This window comes from Pieris rapae, chromosome 5 (genome assembly GCF_905147795.1).
Source record: "Pieris rapae chromosome 5, ilPieRapa1.1, whole genome shotgun sequence".
Classification (NCBI taxonomy): Eukaryota; Metazoa; Arthropoda; class Insecta; order Lepidoptera; family Pieridae; genus Pieris; species Pieris rapae.
The window spans coordinates 8,922,046-8,945,443 of record NC_059513.1 but is presented as its reverse complement, the minus strand read 5'-3'; the positions used below and the strand labels follow the sequence as shown (position 1 = coordinate 8,945,443).

The 23,398-nt window shown below is 33.3% G+C and overlaps 1 protein-coding gene across 3 annotated transcripts in view; it reads right to left on the bottom strand.

Annotated features, from left to right (window-relative positions):
* Nucleotides 1–23,398, bottom strand: part of LOC111003616 (tyrosine-protein kinase CSK) — a 26,794-nt gene extending 3,396 nt beyond the window's left edge. The window contains exons 1-13 of one of the 3 annotated variants that reach the window (XM_022274228.2): nucleotides 23,246–23,398; nucleotides 14,496–14,589; nucleotides 10,722–10,838; nucleotides 8,861–8,938; nucleotides 8,268–8,346; nucleotides 5,566–5,659; nucleotides 4,119–4,265; nucleotides 3,537–3,627; nucleotides 3,150–3,269; nucleotides 2,421–2,556; nucleotides 1,512–1,677; nucleotides 946–1,107; nucleotides 135–351 (exon numbers count right to left, since the gene is read on the bottom strand). In XM_022274228.2, coding sequence (XP_022129920.1) covers nucleotides 135–351; nucleotides 946–1,107; nucleotides 1,512–1,677; nucleotides 2,421–2,556; nucleotides 3,150–3,269; nucleotides 3,537–3,627; nucleotides 4,119–4,265; nucleotides 5,566–5,659; nucleotides 8,268–8,346; nucleotides 8,861–8,938; nucleotides 10,722–10,838; nucleotides 14,496–14,543 — 1,455 coding nt within the window. In that variant the 5' untranslated portion in view covers nucleotides 14,544–14,589; nucleotides 23,246–23,398. Of the gene's footprint in view, nucleotides 1–134; nucleotides 352–945; nucleotides 1,108–1,511; nucleotides 1,678–2,420; nucleotides 2,557–3,149; nucleotides 3,270–3,536; nucleotides 3,628–4,118; nucleotides 4,266–5,565; nucleotides 5,660–8,267; nucleotides 8,347–8,860; nucleotides 8,939–10,721; nucleotides 10,839–14,495; nucleotides 14,590–20,266; nucleotides 20,580–23,245 lie in introns of those variants that run through there. The other 2 variants (XM_022274227.2, XM_022274229.2) reach the window with 2 other exon arrangements.

Here is a 23,398-nt window from a genome sequence, read left to right as displayed (position 1 = left end):
AGAGGTATGATATAAACAAATTCTACGACCACACTGTCAGCTTCAAGTAAAACGCCCCATACGTCACTTATGTTTTGCCTATCATTACTATTATACTATACATTATCTCACCGGTAGAATTCTTATATACTTACATTATACTTGAGAGCCTCTGGTGCAGTCCACTTAATGGGCAGCTTCGCCTGTACTCTCAACGCATCCGCCGGGTCGTCAGGCGTCGCATCACTACGTGCGAGGCCAAAGTCCGCGACTTTAGCGGTTCCCTCTTGAGATATGAGCACGTTACGGGCTGCCAAGTCGCGGTGGACCACTCGTTGGCGCTCCAGATACTCCATGCCGCAACAGGCATCACTGTTATAAAACAATCAATGTTGTTATGTAATTTAAATATACAACGAGCAGTTTGGCTGATGTCGGATGTAACTCTTGAATATGTTTTAATCTAGTATAATATATATTGGGTGTGGTCTTCATAGCAATTTTTCTAATGGAAACCAAAAACCAAAACTGAAACACCTTTTTTGAAGTTATACTTCTTTTGGCGCGATGGAAAAAAATGATGAGAGTGATTTTTACGATGCGCGCGCAAACTAAGACCTAAACTAGATATAGTAAAGTTAGGTCTAGGTGGCTTGGAATTCGATAACTATGTTCAAGTTGTATATTCTAGTATTTTTATACTTAGAACACGTGTTTCGTAACAGTACAATTTAAAACAGTGTGAATAAATAAATATTATTTTGGTGTTTTAAAATCAATTTCATATACGACGGTGATAGTATTTACTCATAATTTATTTATTTATATAAAATCTTTTTGATTAATTTTAATATTTATCGTTAATCACTACTGCATTTTAGTTATTTTTTTCCATACTATATAACTTCTAAAGCGTGTACATAACTACACGACTCTCTTTATATATGTTTTAAGGTATATACTAACTATGCAAAATCAATTTGATCCCTCTGAGTGACGTAGTGCCGTCCGCGACTGCGCAAGTAGTCGAGAAGTGAGCCCTGCGCACAATGCTCAGTCACGATGCAAGTGCTGCCATTCAACACCACGCAGCCCAGCAGACGGACCAGGTTTTCGTGCTTAAGGGACCTGGAATGAACGTATACAATTATGAAATAGGGAATCATTTACGAACACGGTAACAACCCTAAGTCATATTTCTAAAGGAATCATCTGGCACAAATAATTTATCTCTTCACTTAGGGGTCGTTCAAGTGTTACGTAGGCACTATAGGGGGGAGGGGGAGTCTTTGATTATCTTATTTGGTGATTACGTCAACAGTTATTATTAACTTTTTTACACATATTACCCACACATTGTCAATACTTGAAACCGAAATTAATTTCGAGGATTCCTACAAAAAATTAATACGTTTTAGATTAAGTATTAAAAGAGACAATATTGTAACACGTAAACATAATATCTTATATGTTGTTACAGAATATGAAACATATATATATACATTTGATTTAAACTTTAGAAAAGCACTTACGCCATAACACTGGCTTCAGCTCGGAATTTGCTGGCTGCCTCTTTATCTTTCAGAATCTTGACAGCGACCTTCTGTGTACCGTTAAGGATGCCCAGCATCACATCACCGAATTCACCTTTGCCGATATTTTCACGAATCTCCAAATCGCGTTCTGCTATTATCCAGCCTAGAAAACAATTTAAATACAACAACGATTTTTCATGATGATATCACATTAGTTCTTTAAGAGATAATAGCAGTTTCTTGCCACTTCTTCTTGTCCGCTCTACGCCCTTGACTTGCGGACTGGTAGCAAATGTAAATTTAAAACCTATTTAACATATTTTCTATTGAAGTTTATAATTGTACTTGTTTACTATGAATGATGTTATTTTAAGCTTCGAGTTTGAGCATCAAAATTACCACCTTTTTAAGTAATAGGAAGGACATTTCCAAGAGGCTCACAAGTGCGTTGCCGGTCTTTATATATAGGGGCCGTTCATAAAATACGTCACACTGAAATCAGCTTTTTTTGACCCCCTCCCCCCCATTGTCACGCTGTGTCACACTTTTTGTGACCCCCCCTAGAAATATTTCGTCACAAAAACTAAGAACCCCCCCCCCCCTGCTGAGTATGATAAATTCTAGAGAAATAGTATTTTCATTTGTTACTGAATCGAGAGCGCAGGGTACGTGGAAACGTTACTCTCTCAAGTATTGGAAAAAGAAACCCGTTGTGAGCGCTCATGTCATGTAATAAACGGCGAACGTCACGCTGCCCTATACCCCCCCTCCCCCTTTGTCACATCTTGTCACACTCAGCCAGACCCCTCCCCACCCTTGTATGCGAACGTATTTTATGAACGGCCCCATAGATCAAATAATAGATCTTTAATATTATATATTTATCTCAAGAATAAAATTACATACGGGCATCGACAAACTTCTGCGGCGCAATGATTCCGTCTGGCTGGTCGGTGGGCACTTGGGTGTTGTAGGCGTGCGGGAAATGGCCCGAGCTCAAGGCGTGCGACACGCTCGGCGTAGCTGGGTATGGCGGCGGTTGCTGCAAACGAGTTTAATTTTTTTTTTTATTTATTTTTTTTGTACCCACGAAAATAAATATATTAAAGCTGTGTTCACTTACATCCATCCATTGAACTACAATATTTTATTAGGTGGTAAATCAAAAACTATTTAATTAGCATAAAACTTGTTAGTAGCTGAAACACAACCCTGTTTATGGAGATTTTGTGGATGTCAAAATTTAAACCTATTTTGTACACAAAATTTTTTATACGTATTAAGTCCCGTAAACTTTCAATTAGGGTGCAATGAGATTACCAGTCTTCACAAACCAAAAAAACTGTTTTTCTAGGAACTAGGTTAATAATATAAACTAAACTTATGTTTCATATCATTACATAAAATCACTCCTCAAATTATAAACATCTTCCCGTTTTAAGTTGATAAAAACTACAGATGCGACAAGAAGGAATCTGGCAGACTCATATATCATTGTTCAACAAGAACTCATATTTTTGTACATTCATTATCAATTTTTAAAATTATCAGATTCCTCAAAACTCATGATTACTAACATAATACACATAATAACTGTCACTTTTGCGAAAACTTAAGTAAAAAAAGTTATCTTACTGCAGGCAGCGGTGAGAAGGGCGGTTGCATGACATTGTTATTGTTGGCACCATTCGGAGATGCTTTCGGCAGACAGCGGACTAGCTTTGTGCATAACCCATCGGCGTCTTTTAGGTAATGCTGAAATTATATTAAGATATGTAATTTCTAATAAAGCTAATATTGCTATAAATGCCAATTAAATACTTTAAAACGTGTTACTGAAAATTTTAGTTCTGATACATTACATTTTAAGCACAAATCATATGTTTTTTAAAAGTCAATTTTTTTTTTAGTTAGTCAATTCATCTAACATTTAAAAAAAATATACATAAACAAATAAGTGCTAGCCGTAGATCTAGTCTACGAATATGTGAGAATATTATTAATGAACCGTTCAAAGCTTACATGTATAAGGTCCGTCATGTTGTCGAAGAACTCTTCATCATCAATCGTCAGCCGTTGGTTTTGACTATCCGGTACTGTCGCCCATTTCACTCTGAAATTAAATATTCTAAAATTAATAACAAATGTGAAAAAAAATCTCTTTAATCATATGACAGTAGTAAAAATAGATTTCGTATGGAATGTGTCAGTGAGTGCATTTTATAAAAAAAATTACCAAATTAGTCTGGACTCATACATATTATTCATAGATATGAGATATCGGCACATAGTATATGTGGCGTAACTATCCAATAGAGACAAGTGAGGAAAAGTTAAGGTACAATATCCTTACTTTGTAACTTCTGATAGATTTTTTTTACGTCGGGAGCCCTAGGTTGGGACATCAGACCTATAATTAACTATAATTAGAATAACTATAATAATTGAGAGAACTACTGCGATTACATACAAAAGATGTGATCGGTATTGCTGTCGCTATAGGAAGTTACAGATCTCTGGAGCAGATATTAATTGTTTTGTCTTGGTTCACATGTCATTATAGCATTGAATTACAAAAACACATTTATTTTAATATAACCACACCTGTAATGTTCCACTCGTCCTCTGAAACGTACGCAGAGTGTATGATCTCCGGGGAAGTTAGTACTCTCGCGCACAAGGAATACGCCATCTGGCGATCCCGAGAGCAACGCTTCCGCGCGCTCGCGGGATATCGCGCCATGGTGCCATCTGTTAACATTTACGACTTGTAAGACAAATAATAAATCTGTGGCGCTACAACCTCTTTAGGTCCTGGCCTCAGATTTCTGAATCTGTTTCATGATCATTTTTAAATCTAACAGGCAAGAAGGCGATCAGCCTCTAGTGCCTGACACACATCATCGACTTCTTGGGTCTAAGACATGTCGGTTTCCTCACGAAGATTCCCTTCACCGTTCGAGCAAATGTAAAATGCGCATATAGAAAGAAAGTCCATTGGTGCACAGCCGGGGATCGAACCAACAACCCCAGGTATGAGAGTCGCACGCTGAAGCCACTAGGCCAACATTGCTCATACTGCTTGTAAGACAAATTGTTACATAAATACATAGTATAATAACAGTGTTAGCCTAGTGGCTTTAGGACGCGAGTAGTTGTGATGTTCGATCCTCGGCTGTCCTCTGTAGAATTTCTGTCTATGTGTGTATTTAACTCTCGATCGAATAGTAAAACATACAAGAAAATCGGCAGGCCTTATATCTAAAAATCTGACTTGTGTCAGGCACACAGAAAGCGGATCAATACAGTTTATTATTGTAATGTTAAAAGAAATAAATTTACGTACGTACATATTTAGAAATTTATTGTTTCGCCGGTAATGTTTAATGCATGTGTTTATATTCTATTATAATAATATATTCTGGAAGCCTGGACGAGGTTATTCTTTTAAATGTATTTTATTAAAAATCTCTGCGTTGAGGGTGACCAAATACTCGTTCAAGACAAATGTATAAAAAAATGAACAATCTAAATATATTAACTGTTTATCCGAATTGATGCCAAAACATCATTTATTAATCAGAGCTTACAAAGACAAATTATATATATACAAAAAAGCAATAAATTTATTGCTATGACGATATATAGCTTCTAGCCCATTGGACACTGAACACAATGCACTAATAAACATCGCTTGCGCATACACTATGTTAATTGAATGACGTTAATTTGTAAATGCAAATAATATTTACTCGTGTTCACGTGTTTGGTTTAACTCCACTTTTATGTCACCGTTGTTTTCCATTACGAGACACACACTGCTTCAAAGATAGCATTTATCTTATCGATTATTTTGTGTAATAATCAGAATACTACATTTTCATACGATAATATAAATGTTAAGAAATTTCCGGAAAAATATGTTACATATAAAATTAACGGTATTTTAACTGGTGGTCAAAATCATAAAAGTTACGACATTTTTGATTATTTCTTCGTTAAACAAGTCATGTTATTATTAAATATAGGGGCTAAATTGGTATACACTCACGGATATTGCGTCATATTGATGAGGCGGTTGGCTGCGGGCGGAGGATTCTGATTCGACGAGTTCACCAAAACATCGCTTGGGCCTTTTGGAAGCACTGAAATATATATTTCCATATCAAACAAAACCTTATTAACGATCGTAGGTACTCAAAACCTATTAAAATGGGTACTTATAATTCAATTTCTTTACGATACATAAATGTCACTTAACGGATTTTACCATAACATCTATTGAATAGATTATACTCTTAAATGCACTGTGAAAATACACAATGAACACTATAGTACACGACTACGCACGGAAAAAATAAGATACGGGCGATTTAATGATTCCTACTGTTTTAGAAAAAATCGACTAAAACGTATAATACAAAATACTTAATGTTTATAATACTGTAAATAAACTATAATAACGGGACATTTTATTCTTGATAACGTTTGATAAGTCGTCAATAATTCAAATAGGTGGCCTCATTACCAACTGACCTTCAAACCTTCGAAATTAGAACTCATAAATTAAGACCTCAAAGAGTTTTAATTTCACGTATTTCCGTATTCTTCACTCTTGCATAAATTTTATATATAAAAAATACTATGTATTTCTTTTGTATTTGTAAATAATATAGTCCCTTTTTCACAAAACCTAAATCATTACTATTTTTTTATTTCATTATTCATAGGACACTTAGTATTAGTATAATTCATAGTCCTTTTTTCTATTTGAGCTGACCCGAACTTCATATCGCCTAATGGTCTTTAAATATCGTATTACAGATTGGCTAATTTACAACTTCATGTCTATAACACAATTATTAAAAAATATATATTAAGGTTACGACTGAGATCAACGAATTGACGAAGCCCATGAACATTTTGTATAGTTTTTATTGTTATTCTAATATTTGGAAAAGTGTGTAAAAGCAAACAAATTAAATTATTACGAATAAAGACGTTTGTATTATGGCTGAAATGGGCGCTTAGATTAGCGTTGCGTGTTTTAAAATATAAGTATGAAAAAATAGATACATACTAAGATAAGATAGATGTACACATAGTTCGTCCATCTTTTTTCTAAGACAACGTTAATTCTGCGCACTAAGCCTTTAGATTAAGCGTGATTAATATCAATCAGCCATGATCTCATAGTCAACAATGGGAATAGTATATTTCATTACAAGTGCGGAAAGCCTGTCATTGCAACGAGTTCCAACGAATGTCTACCCGAGCCGAGGCGCAGCCGAAGGTGAGGGTTGACAGTCGGGACGAGTTGCAATGACGGTACCGCACGTGTACTGAACGACTATTTTTAATACAGTTGCGAAAAAATTAAGCAATTTAAGTAAACTATTTGCTTTTTTTCTATTCTCTCTAGGGAATAAATTCGTTGCACGTAGATATGTAGCGACTTATATGTTTCCGGTAAATTGTTCTCCGAAGTATTTTGTGCAATTATACTGCGTTCGGGTGGTATTCATTCAAATAAAATATCGTCGAAATTACTCATTTTGTGCAACAAATAACTCAACTCGAAAGAACATTTTTGGAAAATGGCGCCAACCGCAACGAATATGAGCAAAGCTTGTTTTTTCTTTTCTTCACCCATTCTGGGTAGGCAAAGGGAACTTGGCCCATACAGCCAATTCTTCAGTAGACTATTTTTATTGAAAGAAAACCAAATCTAACTCATTGAGTCCAATCATTAAATCTGATATTGAAACAAATAGTAGCTTCTTTTTAAAATATTTGCATGAATCATAAAAACTTCTGTGATTTTTTTTGTAAAAACTTCATGGTTAGTTTTTTCTTTTTAATATTTTTTTTATTGATATGAAATAAAATAAACCTAACCTAACTTATTGAATCCAATTATTAGTAAACTTTTTAAAAATACGTATTTGCATATATTATAAAATTCTTTTTAATATTTTTTTAATTGACATGAAATGAAAAGAAACCTAACCGAACTTATTGAATCCAATTATTATAATATTTAGAAATCATATATCATAAAAACTTCTATGAATCTTTTTAATAAAACCTTCGTGGTTGGTTTTTTCTTTTTTATACACATTGTTTTGACAGTTGGCAAAGAAAACGCACGAGTGCGGGAATGGCAAAGAAAAAGCACGAGTGTGTAATAGTCCACTTTCCGAACGCTATACCTCCCTGCAATATGCCACTTTTTGAGCAACTGTATTAAAAAATACTTTAAAAGGAAGATGACAAAGCGTGAAATGTTACATCAGAATCGCTTTTGTCATCCAAGAATTTTTCCTATTACCGAACAGTCAATCAATGTTTGCAAACTCATAAAATAAAGAAAAAACATTTTCACATTTATTTATTTATTTTATAGATTATATGTATAGTTTTATAGGGTTGTAACGGCACTGTATTATTATTATTTATTTATACCATCAGTCATGATGCATTTTCTTTTATGTGTCCATATGCTAAGGTCCTTCATGCATGCTCGTCGGTTATCAGTCAGTACCTTTAACAATTCCCTTTTCCACTGGAGTTGGTATGTATGTACGAAAAGGCTTACCCATCCTAATATATAATAATTATTATTGTACTTAATTTAATCTATATCCGGGATCTAAAAAAAATCTAAGTTTATTGGATTAAGCGGGAAGAGCTCATCATGCTTCACTGATTTCTAGTATTATACATATTAATTAATTCTTTTAAGGGACTTACCACCGGTCTGCGACGTGTGCATCACCGAAGGGGCGGGGCCAACCGGCGCGGGCGCACGCACGGATGACGACATCACATTCTGTTACAAATCGCACGTGTTACAACTCCATTGGACCGAAACACATGTTATTGTTACGTTATATCACGTAATATGTAGGCTAATGTGCGAAACTCGAAAAACACAATATTATATAAGTCAATTTGTCTATGATGCAAAGCGTTAATTAACCGTATGGAGTCCCGTAGACAATCTAGTCTATCATCAAACTTTTAACGAATTCTAAATAGATTTTTTATACATCATTCGAACCTAAGACTTTGAACTAAATTAATTGGATTGGCCAATATTTTTAGTATTTCTATTTAGCTCATAGCTCTATAAACTTACAATATAATTTAATTGAAAATATAGATTATACACTATTATATTTTAATGTACCACAAAGCACCAATTATATCTCCAACAAACATCCAATACAAGTTGTCAGACTTAAACGCTTTTATCATTAAACACACTAAATGCAGCGTTTTAGGCCATTAACCTGAATTATAGAAAATGTGGTAAAGAATTGGGGCCACATTGTACAACTTACATTATGTTGAATGGAATTCTGCAAAGCGGTGGGCGATAGAGGAGCGTGGGGACCATTATTGCCGACACCGCCTCCAGACTGCAATTTAATAAAAACATATTATAACCTGTTTATAGCTCATTAACGACGTATGAATCTTGGACGTGCCATCTGAAGATTTTGATAATGAAATATCGTACAGAAACTTTTCAAAACAATTTTTTGGGGAATATATAGAGTTAAAGACAGTAAAAAAGTTGGAGTTTCTTAACATTTCCATTCGGAATTTTGAAGGTGGACAGAAGAGAACGATAAATGTATTAGCTTTATACAGACAGTATAATATTAGTGTTATTAGAAATCACTCTGTAAGTCTGTAAGTTGTAATGCGATAAAGCATTAATAATGCTCATGGACCCTCATCATATTCATAATATCTAGTTATAAAGTTAACATATGGCAAACAATATAGCGGAAACATATAGGGACGACAAAAACAATGCGGTATAAATTTTAATTTATTCATCAACTACAGTTTATGGAGCGTAGTTTAGTTTTTAAACCGTTTTGTAACTGCGTTTAATTATCACATATGGTTGTTTATAAACCGCACCATCATCATATGTGATTTGAGAAGCAGGCTCCAGACAACACTTCCCCCTATTGGGTGTGACCATATACATATTAACGATATATAATATTTTCGAAAGATGTCTTATGAATAAGCGTTATAATAGTAAACTTCGCATTGCTTAAATTAGAAAACAAGGAAGATACTATCATCACTGAAACTAATCGTATAAATCACCTCTTTATTAAATTAATTCAGAAGTTCAGATTAGCTGTTATATAAGTACAAAGAATAAGCTAATTCATAAATATAACATAAGCTTCAAATGACTATTAATGTATAATTCTCTAACTAATTCGGGCTGAACTACGATTACGAAGACCTATCGCTGCATAATACTTCGGTCAACAGAGCGAATTTATTTGCCAATAATTATTTTCGTACAATTAATGTAGCTTATCTATAGAAAACTTTATGAATAATGAAATAGTTTTACATTTGCGCGATTAAATTACCAAAAACCTTCTCTACACCATGTAATCTTCGCGTTGCATAATGATTTGTTTAAACATGAAAACATACGAAATTAATACAATATATTAATTGTTCTTATTGCCGCCATTACGAATAAATTAATTGAAATTCTAAGTATTGTTACTTCCTCGAGTTATTCGATTAATGTTGAGTAATATTCTAATCGTTTGTATTACTGCGCAATTAAAATAGAACAAGGCGCCTCAAGGTACTTAGTAATAATAGCCATTTGTATTAAAAAAATATACTTCTGTAAAAAAAAATATCTCTCTAATTAACGCCAGCTTATATGACTATTGTGCTTTATTATTTCGTATTTCTACAGCAAACATAAATAATATACAAGTAATTATACTAAAAATATAGCCAAAGATACAAAAAGGTTTAAACATTCACCAATCGAAAAAATCAATAAAAGAATCTCAATACATTTAACTAAATAATACTTTATTCGGTTGTGTTGTGTGATTGTGTGATAGTGAGGGTACGAACGAATACGAGGGGTGTGGTCATAATGCAGGTGATTTAATTAGTCTTCCTATCTACAGTTTGGAGTTGTATGTGAACGCCTGACTAAAGAGGTATGGAGACATTGATTTTACACTGTAAAGATTACTTTGCCAGGACCTATAGGTAGTAGTAGTATAAGTAGTACGTATTTGAGCTTGGCAAAGGCAGTAGGTCTTAGCGCCTAGCTATCGAGAAACACTACTACTACTACTACTACTCTCATTAAATGCGAAATCATCTTAGGTGGATATTTTAAAATGTAAATACCGGTAGTTGATGCGGCGGCTGAGCACGCTTGACCCTCGCGGGCGCGGTGGGCGGCGCAGCTGACGCGGAGTACCACCCGCAGGGGCCCACGCCCTGACCGCCGGGGTGCACGCCGTGCTGAAATTTTAAATTTAAACTTATTTCCTAATACTTCAACAGTTTTCCTACAAATGTAGTGGAAGTGCAAATGAGGCGTTGACCACTAGTCTTTTAGAAAATTTGACATCAGCATCAGGCAGCTTCAAGTATGTACTTGAACGGAATCCATCATAATCGATTCCTCGATACGGGAGGTAGTCTTTAATAAAATTTCGAAATAAGATATGTAGTATTTTTCGACACGAGTAGGTATGTGTCTTAGTTAAATCATTCTTCAACTCTTTCGTAGTTTTTGACACTTTTAAACGTTATTTTGTCTACATTAAAATGTCTCAAAGTTATTATAGTTATATATCGGTTAGAAGCTTTTTCAATAAAAAAATTAAGGAAATAAACTAGTTTTATTGAGCAATAACGATAAGTTTCGTCGGCGTATCGCATTGAGCGTGGAAAAAGACAATTTAGTTGCTTCATAAAGTTAAGAAACATAAATATTTTATAGAATTCTTCCGCACGTAACGCTAATTATAAAATTGTGAAGCAACACGGAAAACCTGTTACTATAATAATCTGCTCCATTTTCATAATCATAATTTACTTGGTTTTGTTACCGAGAATGCAGTTTCGATGCCTTAATAACTAGATTTGGGAAAAGCACACGCAAACCATTAAAGGTTCAAATTTTCTTAGTTTCTTTATATCATCACAAATTATACATATTAACCATAAGCAAGGTAGCAAGGGAAAAAAATAATCAGGCAACCACAAAATAAAAACTAATAATAACTAAATCTTAATATAACATTAAACCTCATTAAGAGTAACAAAGTTACGGTAAGATAAAACGGTAAAATAGATCAGAGAATGATAAGTACATTTTTGCTCAGTATGACTTATTAATATATCGAGTGATTAATTATTTTTTAATAGTGCCTTCAATATTTCTTGATAATTTGATTCCTTGTCATACTATGAGATATATCTGTGGCCATAGGTCACAATATATATATTTTCATCAATGTTAGTAATCAAGTGGTAAGAACGAGATATCCTAATCACTGGACCATTAAAAGTAGCAAATAAGTGATTATTACTACCCTACTTAATATATATTTCCATAAAAATCGGAAATATTTATAAAACATTAAACAAAAATGGATATTTTCTTTCAGAAAATCCTACTAGAATTCTACTTCGCATAAATTGTAGACAAAATATATGGTTCAAATGGGAAAACATGACGGTAATTGTAACATAACTCAGAGTATAATATGACGACGATAAATTGCATCGTAATACACACTACGTGTTCAGTGTTTTCATTAGATCAAATGATCATAAAATATGGGAAAATTTTCCTTGTATGATGATACTGAGAAATCGTGTTGATTTATACTAATGATTAACTCAGATGAATGTACAATTTTCTAGTGCTCTTCTGCAGTGAGCCTAGATTTGTGACATCAAGTTTCTCAAATAATTACTTCTTTCCGCGAATACGATAGACGAATAAGGATTCAGGTGTTAGTAAACGCGAGATAGTTTCATTCTCAGAATTTTAATCTAAAGAAAATTATTTCAAAAGGTTTTGGGCCCCAAAAGAATGCGTAAACGATCCCAAGAGTCTATTCTGTAAATGCGTCCGAGGAGTGTTTTACGCCCAAACCCAGTAATCTATCTCAATCAATTTTTGTCCATCTGAGAGACATCTTAATCGAATATTGGTAAGAGTGTGCCAATAACCAATCGACGGATTGTAATAGCCATCTGTCGATACAAGCTATCCATAGTAGGTCGGATCGGTACAAGTGGATAGATCTTTGTATGAATATGACAGTGTGCCATTATCCTATCATAAGAATTTAACTTACACAGTTTTGTTTATATTGATTATCAAATATTAGTGTAAAGGACGAAGAGATTGCACTCTATCCGTCACCAAAAATTGTCTTCATATGGTTTGGTTATTGGGATGCAGATAGAAGATCGATCGACTGTCGCGGTCTGACAATTAGATTGTGGAATAATTATTGGGTTCGGACGTTAGTCATTCGGCCATCTTAGCAGAATTATGGCGTTTTCCGGCTGTTACGGGGAAAGCTCCTCGAATATAAGGACAACCAGATATATCCATTGCGCGTCTACCAACTAAGAGCGTCTTATTGATATCGAGAAAAATATATTATTAATTTAATTATTATTCTGACGCGATATTTTGCTATTATTTTGAATTTTTATTACCAAATAAAAACAACTAATATCGTGAAGAAAGCTAAAGTAATTGTTTGTTCGAGTTGAAGGACTTAAGAAGTAATGGAGTTCTCACGAGCCATTGACGATAGACTTGGCTGATCGCCAGATAAGCGGTACTACATATTAAAACAAAGTAATACACAAGTGTAAAAGTTTTTTAACGTGTAGTTTCATTGATCGACATTTTTCATAGATAATGGTACCTACTGGAATTAAGTAAATTGACAACCTTTAGCTACCGAAAGAATAGAAGAAGAAAGAAGAGTCCTGAGGATATTGTAATGCAATCTAACTACAGTACGCATAGTTCATTAAATTATGTTTAAGAGTAGATCAACCATTATATATGGTAACGCTGCAAGTCAGCTACATCATTGAACACCAATAGGCATATTTTTAAAAATTTCAGTTAGCTTTGTTTTAAAGTTAACAAATGAATTACTGTAAATGATATTCAAAATCTAGATTAGCGAGCTAACTTCCGATGTTAAAATTAATACGTTTTTATCTAATACATACTTAAAATAAGTCTGGTTTCTGTATCTTACTTAGGAACAAGAATTTAAATTAATTTGCATACATTCAAAAGTCGGTAAAGCAGCAGTGCAGTGATGACCTAGTGGATTCAGCGTGGGACCATCATACCTGAAACCCGGTTGGAAACCCGGCTGTGCACCAAAAAGCTTTCTTTCTTGTTGACAGCCGGGACTAGGTACTTAGCGCTGAGTCTGGTTTTTGTCTTACTCTAAGTTACATGTACTAATTCGGTTCCAAAAATTATGTTTAAGTCCTTAAAGCGTTGATACATTAAGATATAAATAAAGAAGTACTTACTAAACTAAAATAATATAATGTAAACTATATTCGGTGTGGAATGTGATACAATGCTACTCGTGTTTGTGTTCACCGCACATGGTATTGAGATAATTGCGCATGACTCATACGAACATACAGAACACTCTTTCTTGATCTGAATCAAGGGGTTCATTTACTAAGGTACACTGTACAAGCCGGCTTGAATTCCTTTTAAACTATTGTATCGACTACTTGCCTTAAATTAAATTATTTTCTTATAATAAAAAATTATCATAATTTTTAATTTATGTTTCATATAAGGTAACATGGGAATGAATGTTTATTGCTTTATATATAGTTTTAATGTGCTCTGCAACGATGTTGTAGATCTAATTAAATAGCGTGGAACCAACAGTTTTATTGTCAGCATAAAACGACGAAGACATTTAAAAAATATTTGTTTCATCTACCATATATTTCGTATTAATATTTTATAAAAGTGATGTCATAAATTGTAAATAATGGCCTCGGGAAGCAAAGATCATACCAAATTCTTTTAGAGAAATTAAAGACTTTCTAGAAAAATCAATCTTTTTTCTATAATTACATTTTTCGCATAATGCATACCTGAGATAACGGCGGATGCGCCTGATGACGGTGCACGTCAGAGTTCATATCAGTCAAGGTACCAAACTGTTGCCGACTAAGTGCGCTTCATCATCTGTTAATAAAAGAAAAGTTCATATTAATGAAAATATATATTATTCTTATCAAAACCTTTAAAAACTATATTCGTAAAGCCAGGATAATGTAGTCCAATCGTCGTCACACAAGCTTAGACGTCCTATTATTACTAAAGTGACGATTTACTCATTGACTCAAAACTTTAAGTCAAGTCAGGTCAGTAGTCAATGAAAAAAAGAAACTTTTTAAAATGTTATTTATTTAGAAAAAGTTACGAATTACAAAATATTTAGTAAGTAAATATACATCCCCGTTCAAAACGAGACGTCTGGTCACGTTATGTATAACTACCATTTCTAAATGTATTTAATGAAATATTTAATAATACGTAAGACGAGGCAGTAGCTCAAAATACGTCATAGCGTAGTCTTAACGTGTCCCGATGATCCTGGATTCAATTCGCGGCAAATAATTGTAAAAACAATTTAATTAATTGTGACTCTGCCTAATAATGCTGCTCAAATAATTAAACCTGTTTCATCCCAAATAACATTTGTAGCCCATTGAAGAAGGCCTCAATTGCTATATATAACACCTTGAAACTTTCAATGTGTGGTACTAAAGCATGTGATATTATAAATCGTACATTTAAAGCGATAAACATATAAGAATTTTATCGTTATTACTATAGCGCCTCAAGATAGTATAGTGGAAATATTGCGGGGAATGTGAAAGCTTTGAGCAACAATGGATGCACTCTATGCTACATCATAAATATAGTTGGGTCAAGTGTTATATTTAATGAAAGTTGGAATGCAATTTAAATTAAAGTCACCAAATATTTTATTTGGAATATAATAAATCAATTACAAGAAACTTCTTAATATAATCTGAAAACAAAATTAAAAATAAACAACCTTTTACGTTTGGGCTTCAAATTTGTGTATCTGTGTCGAGATTATTTGTTTTTCTAATAGGCAAGTAGGTGATCAGAATCGGCGCCTGACACGCCGTCGACTTTTTGCGTCTCTCACGCCGGTTTTCTCGCGATGTTTTCCTTCACCGTTCGAGGGACTGTTAAATGCGCACATAGAAAGAAAGTCCATTAGGGCACAGCCGGGGTTCGACTCAACGACCTCCAGGATGAGAATAACACACACAAAATATTCCACAAAAAATTAAATGAAAACTTTTGTTTCAATTATAACGTTACGAAAGTCAACAAATTTTTAATAGGACGAAAACTAATTGAAATTTATATGAATGGTCGTACATTCATATTTTAATAACCGCTATTTACTGAGTAGCGAAATTAAATTCAAAAGGTAAATTAGATAATGAATAGATGCCAACGGACTCAGCGAGTGAAAATTATAATGTCCCATCCCGCTATAGTAACAAATTAGATGAAAGTTAGGAGAAAACGCGATTCTTGAGTAATGTTTGATTCCCGCAATTACGTATTAAACTAATAATACGTAAATTATCTTGAATACAGAGAAAAATTCTAAAAATTTAACGGTAAAGGAAAACATCGTGAGGAAACCGACATGTCTTAGACCCAAAAAGTCGACGACGTGTGTCAGGCACTGGAGACTGATCACCTACCGGCCTATTAGATTTAATGTACTATGTCAATTGGCATGTACGATATGAAAATAATTGTTGAGTTAAAGCTTAATTAAAGATGAATTAGCTGAATATCTACGACTGTGGTACTGAATTATGAGTGAATTAGGTACTATGATATTGAGATACATTTATTAAACCTTCCTAAATTGTTAGTGAGTTCTCAAGTTTTGCCAAACACATGTTAATTAGTGACAATGTAAAGAATAGGCTAAGTGGTCTGGGAGTGGCTTGGTGATTCATTCTTCTATCCACGGGCTCAACAAATACTTAGTTCATATATAGCAAGTCTAGTGTCGACCGAGCGTGTCGTATTCCGTGACTGTATCGCATGAACAAAATGACATAACTGCGTACTTAATAAAGAAAAATTACTAAATTGATAAATCACCGATATAAAATACGATAAACGTTTTGTTCTCGTTATACCCGTAAGATACTGAACGGATTGTAGAAGCAATTTGTTAAATTATATTTTATGAGCCTTTCATTATATAAAATACACAACTAATTGGATTTTATATTCAGTTGCATTTAAAAGTGGACGCTTTTTAAAGAGAAAACATACTTTTTCGTTAAAATATATTCCAACGGGCTAAATCTGGGACGCGGTGAGTTTTAAAAGCGCTAACCGTTAAAGTAGGCTGTCATTTAGTATCACACATTAAAATAAAACCTACAAATGTATGTCATATGTGTATTAATATATGACATAAACTATATATAACAAAAAAACAATTAAACTAAAGATATACCCAATTATGAAGTACATAATTTATACAAAAAGGTTTAATTATTTATGAAAGGAAAAATCAACAAAAAATAATTAAATACAATTAACGTGTGATAGTGTGTCCTCAGATGTTGTTTAGCGCTGTGGATATTATTTATACAAATTTTAAGCATGTTATGTTTCATAATAAAGCGAGTAAGCAAGCGTAACTGCTGCAATGCTATTTACAAACACATATCAGAACCGAGTTTTGCAAACAGCAAGCAGAGCACGTAGATTGTATGGCAGGAAATTTGCCTTCCTAATTTAGTAGCGCGCTGCAATAGCACATAAGAAGCTATGCAAGGTTTCTGCGATTCATTTAAAACTTGATTATATTATTTATTGAGAGCGTAACTTTTTAATCGACTTTTAAAAACATTTAAATGCCGGATGTCATCAAAATACTTATCGTAATTACTGCACATCGTTGAAATTATAAGAACGTTAATTGTTTTTCTTTTATTATTAAGACGGGTACAACGACCCAGGGTAAGATTGCGAAACGACTCTTAGGGGCAAACTATGACTCCCGTATGTTAAAATCTGCTGGATTTTAAATATCCTTACGAACTCAGAAGTTCAGAGTGATATTAAAATTTGAGTTAATAGTTCCCTTCTGGGCTAAGAATTTTTGAATGCATGCTGCTCTATTGTCTTCATACACTTAATTCGGTATATAAGTGTAATTTCAGTCTCAGTCAGTCAGTATACTTCATTTTTACCTAGATTTGTGTGTACCAATTTGATAGTATTAACTCTTCAATATATAATACTTTCCAATGCCCCTACTATAACGTGCGAATTAGCGCTTATGTATTAACCCATATACAAATTAATAAATGACTCAAGCCGTATGTAAACAAGACATTAATAAACTATTACGTACATACTTATTAATGTAGTGCTGAATGTTGACACATCTGAGCATATAAGCTTGAAGGCTTTCGTGAAGGTCACGTGTGTAATTTATTCAAATTACAAACTAGACGGAACGTGGTCAAGTATTCACAGATATTGGGAAATTTAAATGCCACTAGCATAGCATATAAAAAATTCGCTCGTTAATTAAAATCAGATCAACGCCGACTCGAACCTTGAGAGAAGATGAGCCGCTACAATATGCTACTAATTAATCCCCACAATCACGACAAAACTTTCGATGACATTTTTGTTTGAATTCCGTATTAATATCACAATAAAGGAATATAGTATGTAGATTAAAAATATACCTCACGAATTTATTAATAGTTAATGGACGCAAAAGTACAAAGAAAAGTTTTAAGACCTAGAACATTTTTGTCCTACATATTGCATAGATATTGCAACGAAATAAAACACGAGCAGAACCATAGCGGGATGCAGGCGCGTGCCGGGTTGAATGACCATAGCAATACGCGAGTTTCACTTTCATCCTCTGACGCCAGCCGACTTCCACCACAAATACCGCCAGTACATTAGTACAAACTAACCACCAATTGGATATCTGAAATGGTTAATTGTACAATAACTCAGATGTTGATACTAAAGTACTTAAACGGCTGTTTCTTACGCGGCGAAAAGACACAAGCCAAGACTTTAGTTAAATTACCGACTTCCTATACAATAAGGGGAACATTTGTATATGTTGAATTTTATAAATAATACAAATAAATAACACTTTCTGATTACATTGTATTTACATTTATAATAATTAAAACTGAAAGTAAAACGTTTTGTGGTTGTTTCAAGCGTATACCCGCATAAATATGTGCCTAAAAATTGTTGATAAATGTGTTGTATTTCAAAAGAGAACCAAACATATGTAAAAGAGACCTTTCTCGCTCGCATCGCTATTGACGATTTAGCCGACGTATTATTTGATGTGTCCTAATCGTTTTTTTAAGTCACCTTGCCCAATTTTATTAAAACAATATGCAAACTGCAAAGCGGTGAATATTTAGAATCCGTCAGAAAGCCATTAACATCGTTGACATCACTCTCGAATTTGACCTCAAAAATCGAGGAAGTGAAACATTGGACTGCTACTGCATTTTATGTATCTGTCAAGTCTTCACATCACTGTTTACTTTAACAACCATCTGTTTATCTTTTATTTCTGTTCGTAAAACCAGGAACTATATTAATTACTATTCCACACGACGAACGGAAAGATTAACTGCGAAGGACAATGAAGTAATGGTCATATTATATCCTTTGTAATTATTGTATTTACTTACAATTTAATGATCAAACGAATTAAAGCGATGATAGTATTTAGTATTATCACGAACATGTGCGTATAACAAATACTGTAGAACTTGTAAATTGACGGATAATGGTTCCATAGAGGACATGATCCTCAATTCCATGCATATTTGAGAGCACATTCGACGTTACTATTTTAAACAGGACTTCAAAACTATGGACAATGTTTTATTTGTCTTTTTTACTTTACAGTAATAGCGATAGTAAATTGGTTTTTTTAATTATCAAAAACTTATTTACGTTACTCTTATGATATAAATAATAAAGAGATGATATATAAAAACTTTTTTAAGCAGCGAAGTGTATTATCTGTTAATTGGTATCGCAACTATTAGTACTGATTAAATCGTCGTGACCTTAATGCTAATAAACTTATTTCCTTCCCTCCACGGCCATGTAAAATGGCATAAAAGGAAAACATATTTTTTACCAGCTAGGTACTTCCTACATCATATACTACAATGAAAATAAAACATGTTCTTAGTGCATTACCTATATTATTTTCTATTAAATGTATAGACAACATGTTTATAAACAAATTACTTTATTTAAAGCTAGTAGGCATATTACTCCAATTACTGAATATTATAATGAGATGATTCATCACACCTACACAATTATTTCATAATAGAGGCACAGGTATCCTTTGGTAAACTCGTACAATAATACAAATACAGCATGGTAAACGTTTAAACTACTCAAAAGACAAAAGATTATTTACCTATAATGAAATCCTTAAGACGTGTATAATATATCATATTTTGTTACACTGTATAATTTTTACGCTATACGGCTTCCCCTAAGTAGCGGTTTAACGTACCTACTTAAAATATTAATAAAAAGTTTTTTTAAATATTCTACGTAATATTTAATATTCAACACAGGTTTGCGAAACAGAATTACGCTATATTTCACATAACAATTTTTCTACGAATTCCTAGCCATCATTTCGTTAATAAGGCCGGCAGGCGCGTTGAGGTGTCTAGTCTGGACACTTGCTACAATATTGATTTTGTCCCAGAATAAATTTCAATCTAAATTTGGAAACATTTCTCATAATACGTACCTACCACTACAACTTCTCATTGAAAATCACAAACACTTTGCACACGCACTGCTACCAAAGATCATGTTGTTGAAACAAAACAGACGTCGCCTGGTCGCACAACAGAAAGTAATGCAGCTTTCAACCTTATTTCATTGAGGTGAGTCAGCAAACGCAGTCCTTTTGTTTATTTACACAAACAACTTGAACAGTCCGGAAGGCGTCATATAGGAGGTACACAGACGCTTATCATCTGCCAGAAAAGTTGACAACGTGCGACCGACGTGATCGTCGCTCAAATACTGCGGACTGCCGGTGAATTGCACGTTTGCCATTTACCACGTTGCTGGACTTAATAAACCATAATATACAATATGACATCAAGTTGCTAGTGATATTAGAGAGACATGTAGGATTTAAATATTATAGTGAAATTTCTCCTTCATTTCGGCTTTGTATTGTTCACCATTTATAATATACCTAATACGCTTGTCGTATTATTTTCAGTAAGATAATTAATATTCCTAGTTTTAACAGAGTTTTTGCTAAGTTGGTAAACTAATATATGAACTTAATTAATTTGTGTTAGCAAAATTGCTTTTCCATTTTCTATTCAGTAAATAGGTAATATATTATATACCATTGCATAATTGACATACAAGAGATACAAAACCATTTTACCTCCTTGGTAGCACAACTAAGTGGGACAGAATTATGTTGCTCTAATAAAATAAGATAAGAGTAGATCAGCAGAGCAGTCGTGTCAACATAGCCATAATTCTTCATCGGTGCCCGTAAAAACGCAATACAATTAGTGGTATTCGTGACAACTGGAGCGTGAGAGGCATACGGTGCGGTAGTGTTCGCCACAATGCCCCGTGACCGACTCTACTGGTTACTGAGTACTACGGAATGCCCTACATTAATAACGTTTTCCCTTTAATACAGGACAAATATAACTATCATAAGCTAAGCAATACTTGCATCTAACACGAATATAAAGATGGTCGAATGAATAAGTAATTCCTATAACTGAAATATTGAAAAGCGAAATAGCCGCCGAAGGCCTCAAAATATTTTTTTTGTGGGAAACGAATCCTCAGGTAATTTATAGTCAACTGTTCAATGGTTTGCAGGATGATGATGTCATCGAACGCACCCGTCGCGGTCGTCGTTTGTCAACACGCATGGATAATTTAAGCAGAAATGTACTATGTTTAGCAAAAGCTATCCTTGCCCCATACACAAACGGCGTCACTGCCAAACTTACTCATTTCCGTTTTAATGTCTTGGGGAACAAACAGAATAGCTAATTTATTCTGTTTCCGTCGCGCGAATGTAGTGTGAATTCAGTCATAATTAAAATTAGTTACTGACTATGGCACTATAGAAATTAATATTATAAAACTGTAATGAAAATAATTATTTTCTTATCTCTTTAACTCTGTTCTCAACGGCGACAAAGTAGCAAGCATTAATTAATAATGTAATAATAATTAAATTTCACCTGAGTATGCCTAATAGTGAATTTGTTATGCATTAAAAATCTTGCTATTTTTTTACTACCATACCTTAGTACTCAAGAGACGTAAATCTTGCACAAATAGTTACCCAGAAGGCTTATTATGGGAGCTTTATTATGAAAGTATTTCATTCATAGGATTTGTTTCCTGGGGAAAAATGCAACCAATTAGGTTTGGTTTCATTGTTTCATGCAATTAAGAAATATATCAGTAAAATAGTGACAAAAACTTGCCAACTCAAAACTCGTCTTTTAAAACTCTTCTATATAAATATTTCCTAACCTTATCATATCATGATCAATCGTGACCTGTGTAATTCTTGTATCTCCTGTTCTTTTTGTATATTATGTAATTCACTATTTGCTATTCTTGAATCTGTAAGATTAGCCTTTTAGTTTTAGTTAGTTATTAATATTGTTTTTTTTTTATTTTCTCTAGATTAAGGTTCTATAGATTAATATAAGTAAATATATTTTGTTTTTTTTATATAACTTCTGGTTATGCACTTCTTGCACTCATTATTTTTATTTATTGTTTTCTTTTCTTACTAGGGTTGCCTAGAAGAGGTCGCTTGTTAGCGATAAGGCCGCCCCTTGCATCGCTTGTAATTTATATGTATTGTGTTATTTGTGTTTCTTTCTAGCAACGAAGTGGGAATAAATAAATAAACCAACAAATTTTTATTGAAAATGGTTACATGTAACATTCACTGTAGATCCTAGCTTGGTATATAATATAAAACATACAATGAAATAAGCAATTAAGTTACAAAGTCTCTCAAGTAATCACATAAATGTAATTAACATATAAAACTATTATAAGGCAATATCAATGCTATAGCAATAGTTAAGCTTGTTAAAATTTTTAAGATTTAATGACTTATTAATCTTAACATTTAAATTAAGAGTTACAGCTGTCAAGCAAGAATCTCACAAGAAACAGAGCGCACATCATTTACTTATAAAAATTGTTGCCTGTTATAACACAACATAATTAATAACTTCATATAACTGATGAAGACTTCTTCCTTTCTTCAGAAAGGTTAAAGGTGTAATATATTTCATATAACAAAAGCAATACTTCATAATATATATAATACTTAATTTAACTTTTTTTTACGAGCTACGAGTATAACTTTGTGCCCTATACTGATTTATTAAATAGTTGATAAATAAAGATACTGGCCATAAAACATATTACATGTTTTAATAAAATAACTGCTAGTAACTCTACAACCTTGATTCATCTTAAATATTAAACGTATCAAAAACGAAGTGACAATGAATTTTAGAATACGACGACGACTTTGATTCTAAACCTTTTGGCAGACTTTTACAAATTTTATCAAATAAAAGCATTGCACAAGCAGGTACGTACTTAAGATTCTTTACGCCTACAGTAATTTGTGCTTCCTACCTCCATGGAGGCAAAGATCGAATTGCGCACCTTAACTTAAATATTATTCATTAATACTTACCAAAATTGAAATATGAAATCCCTTCTCACAATTTTAGAATCTATACATAATTAAACCACACCACTTTTTAAAAACTGATGATATTTTTATAAACACAACACATAATACATACGTCACACTCAGTTACGCCATTTTATTAAGAATATCTGTTGG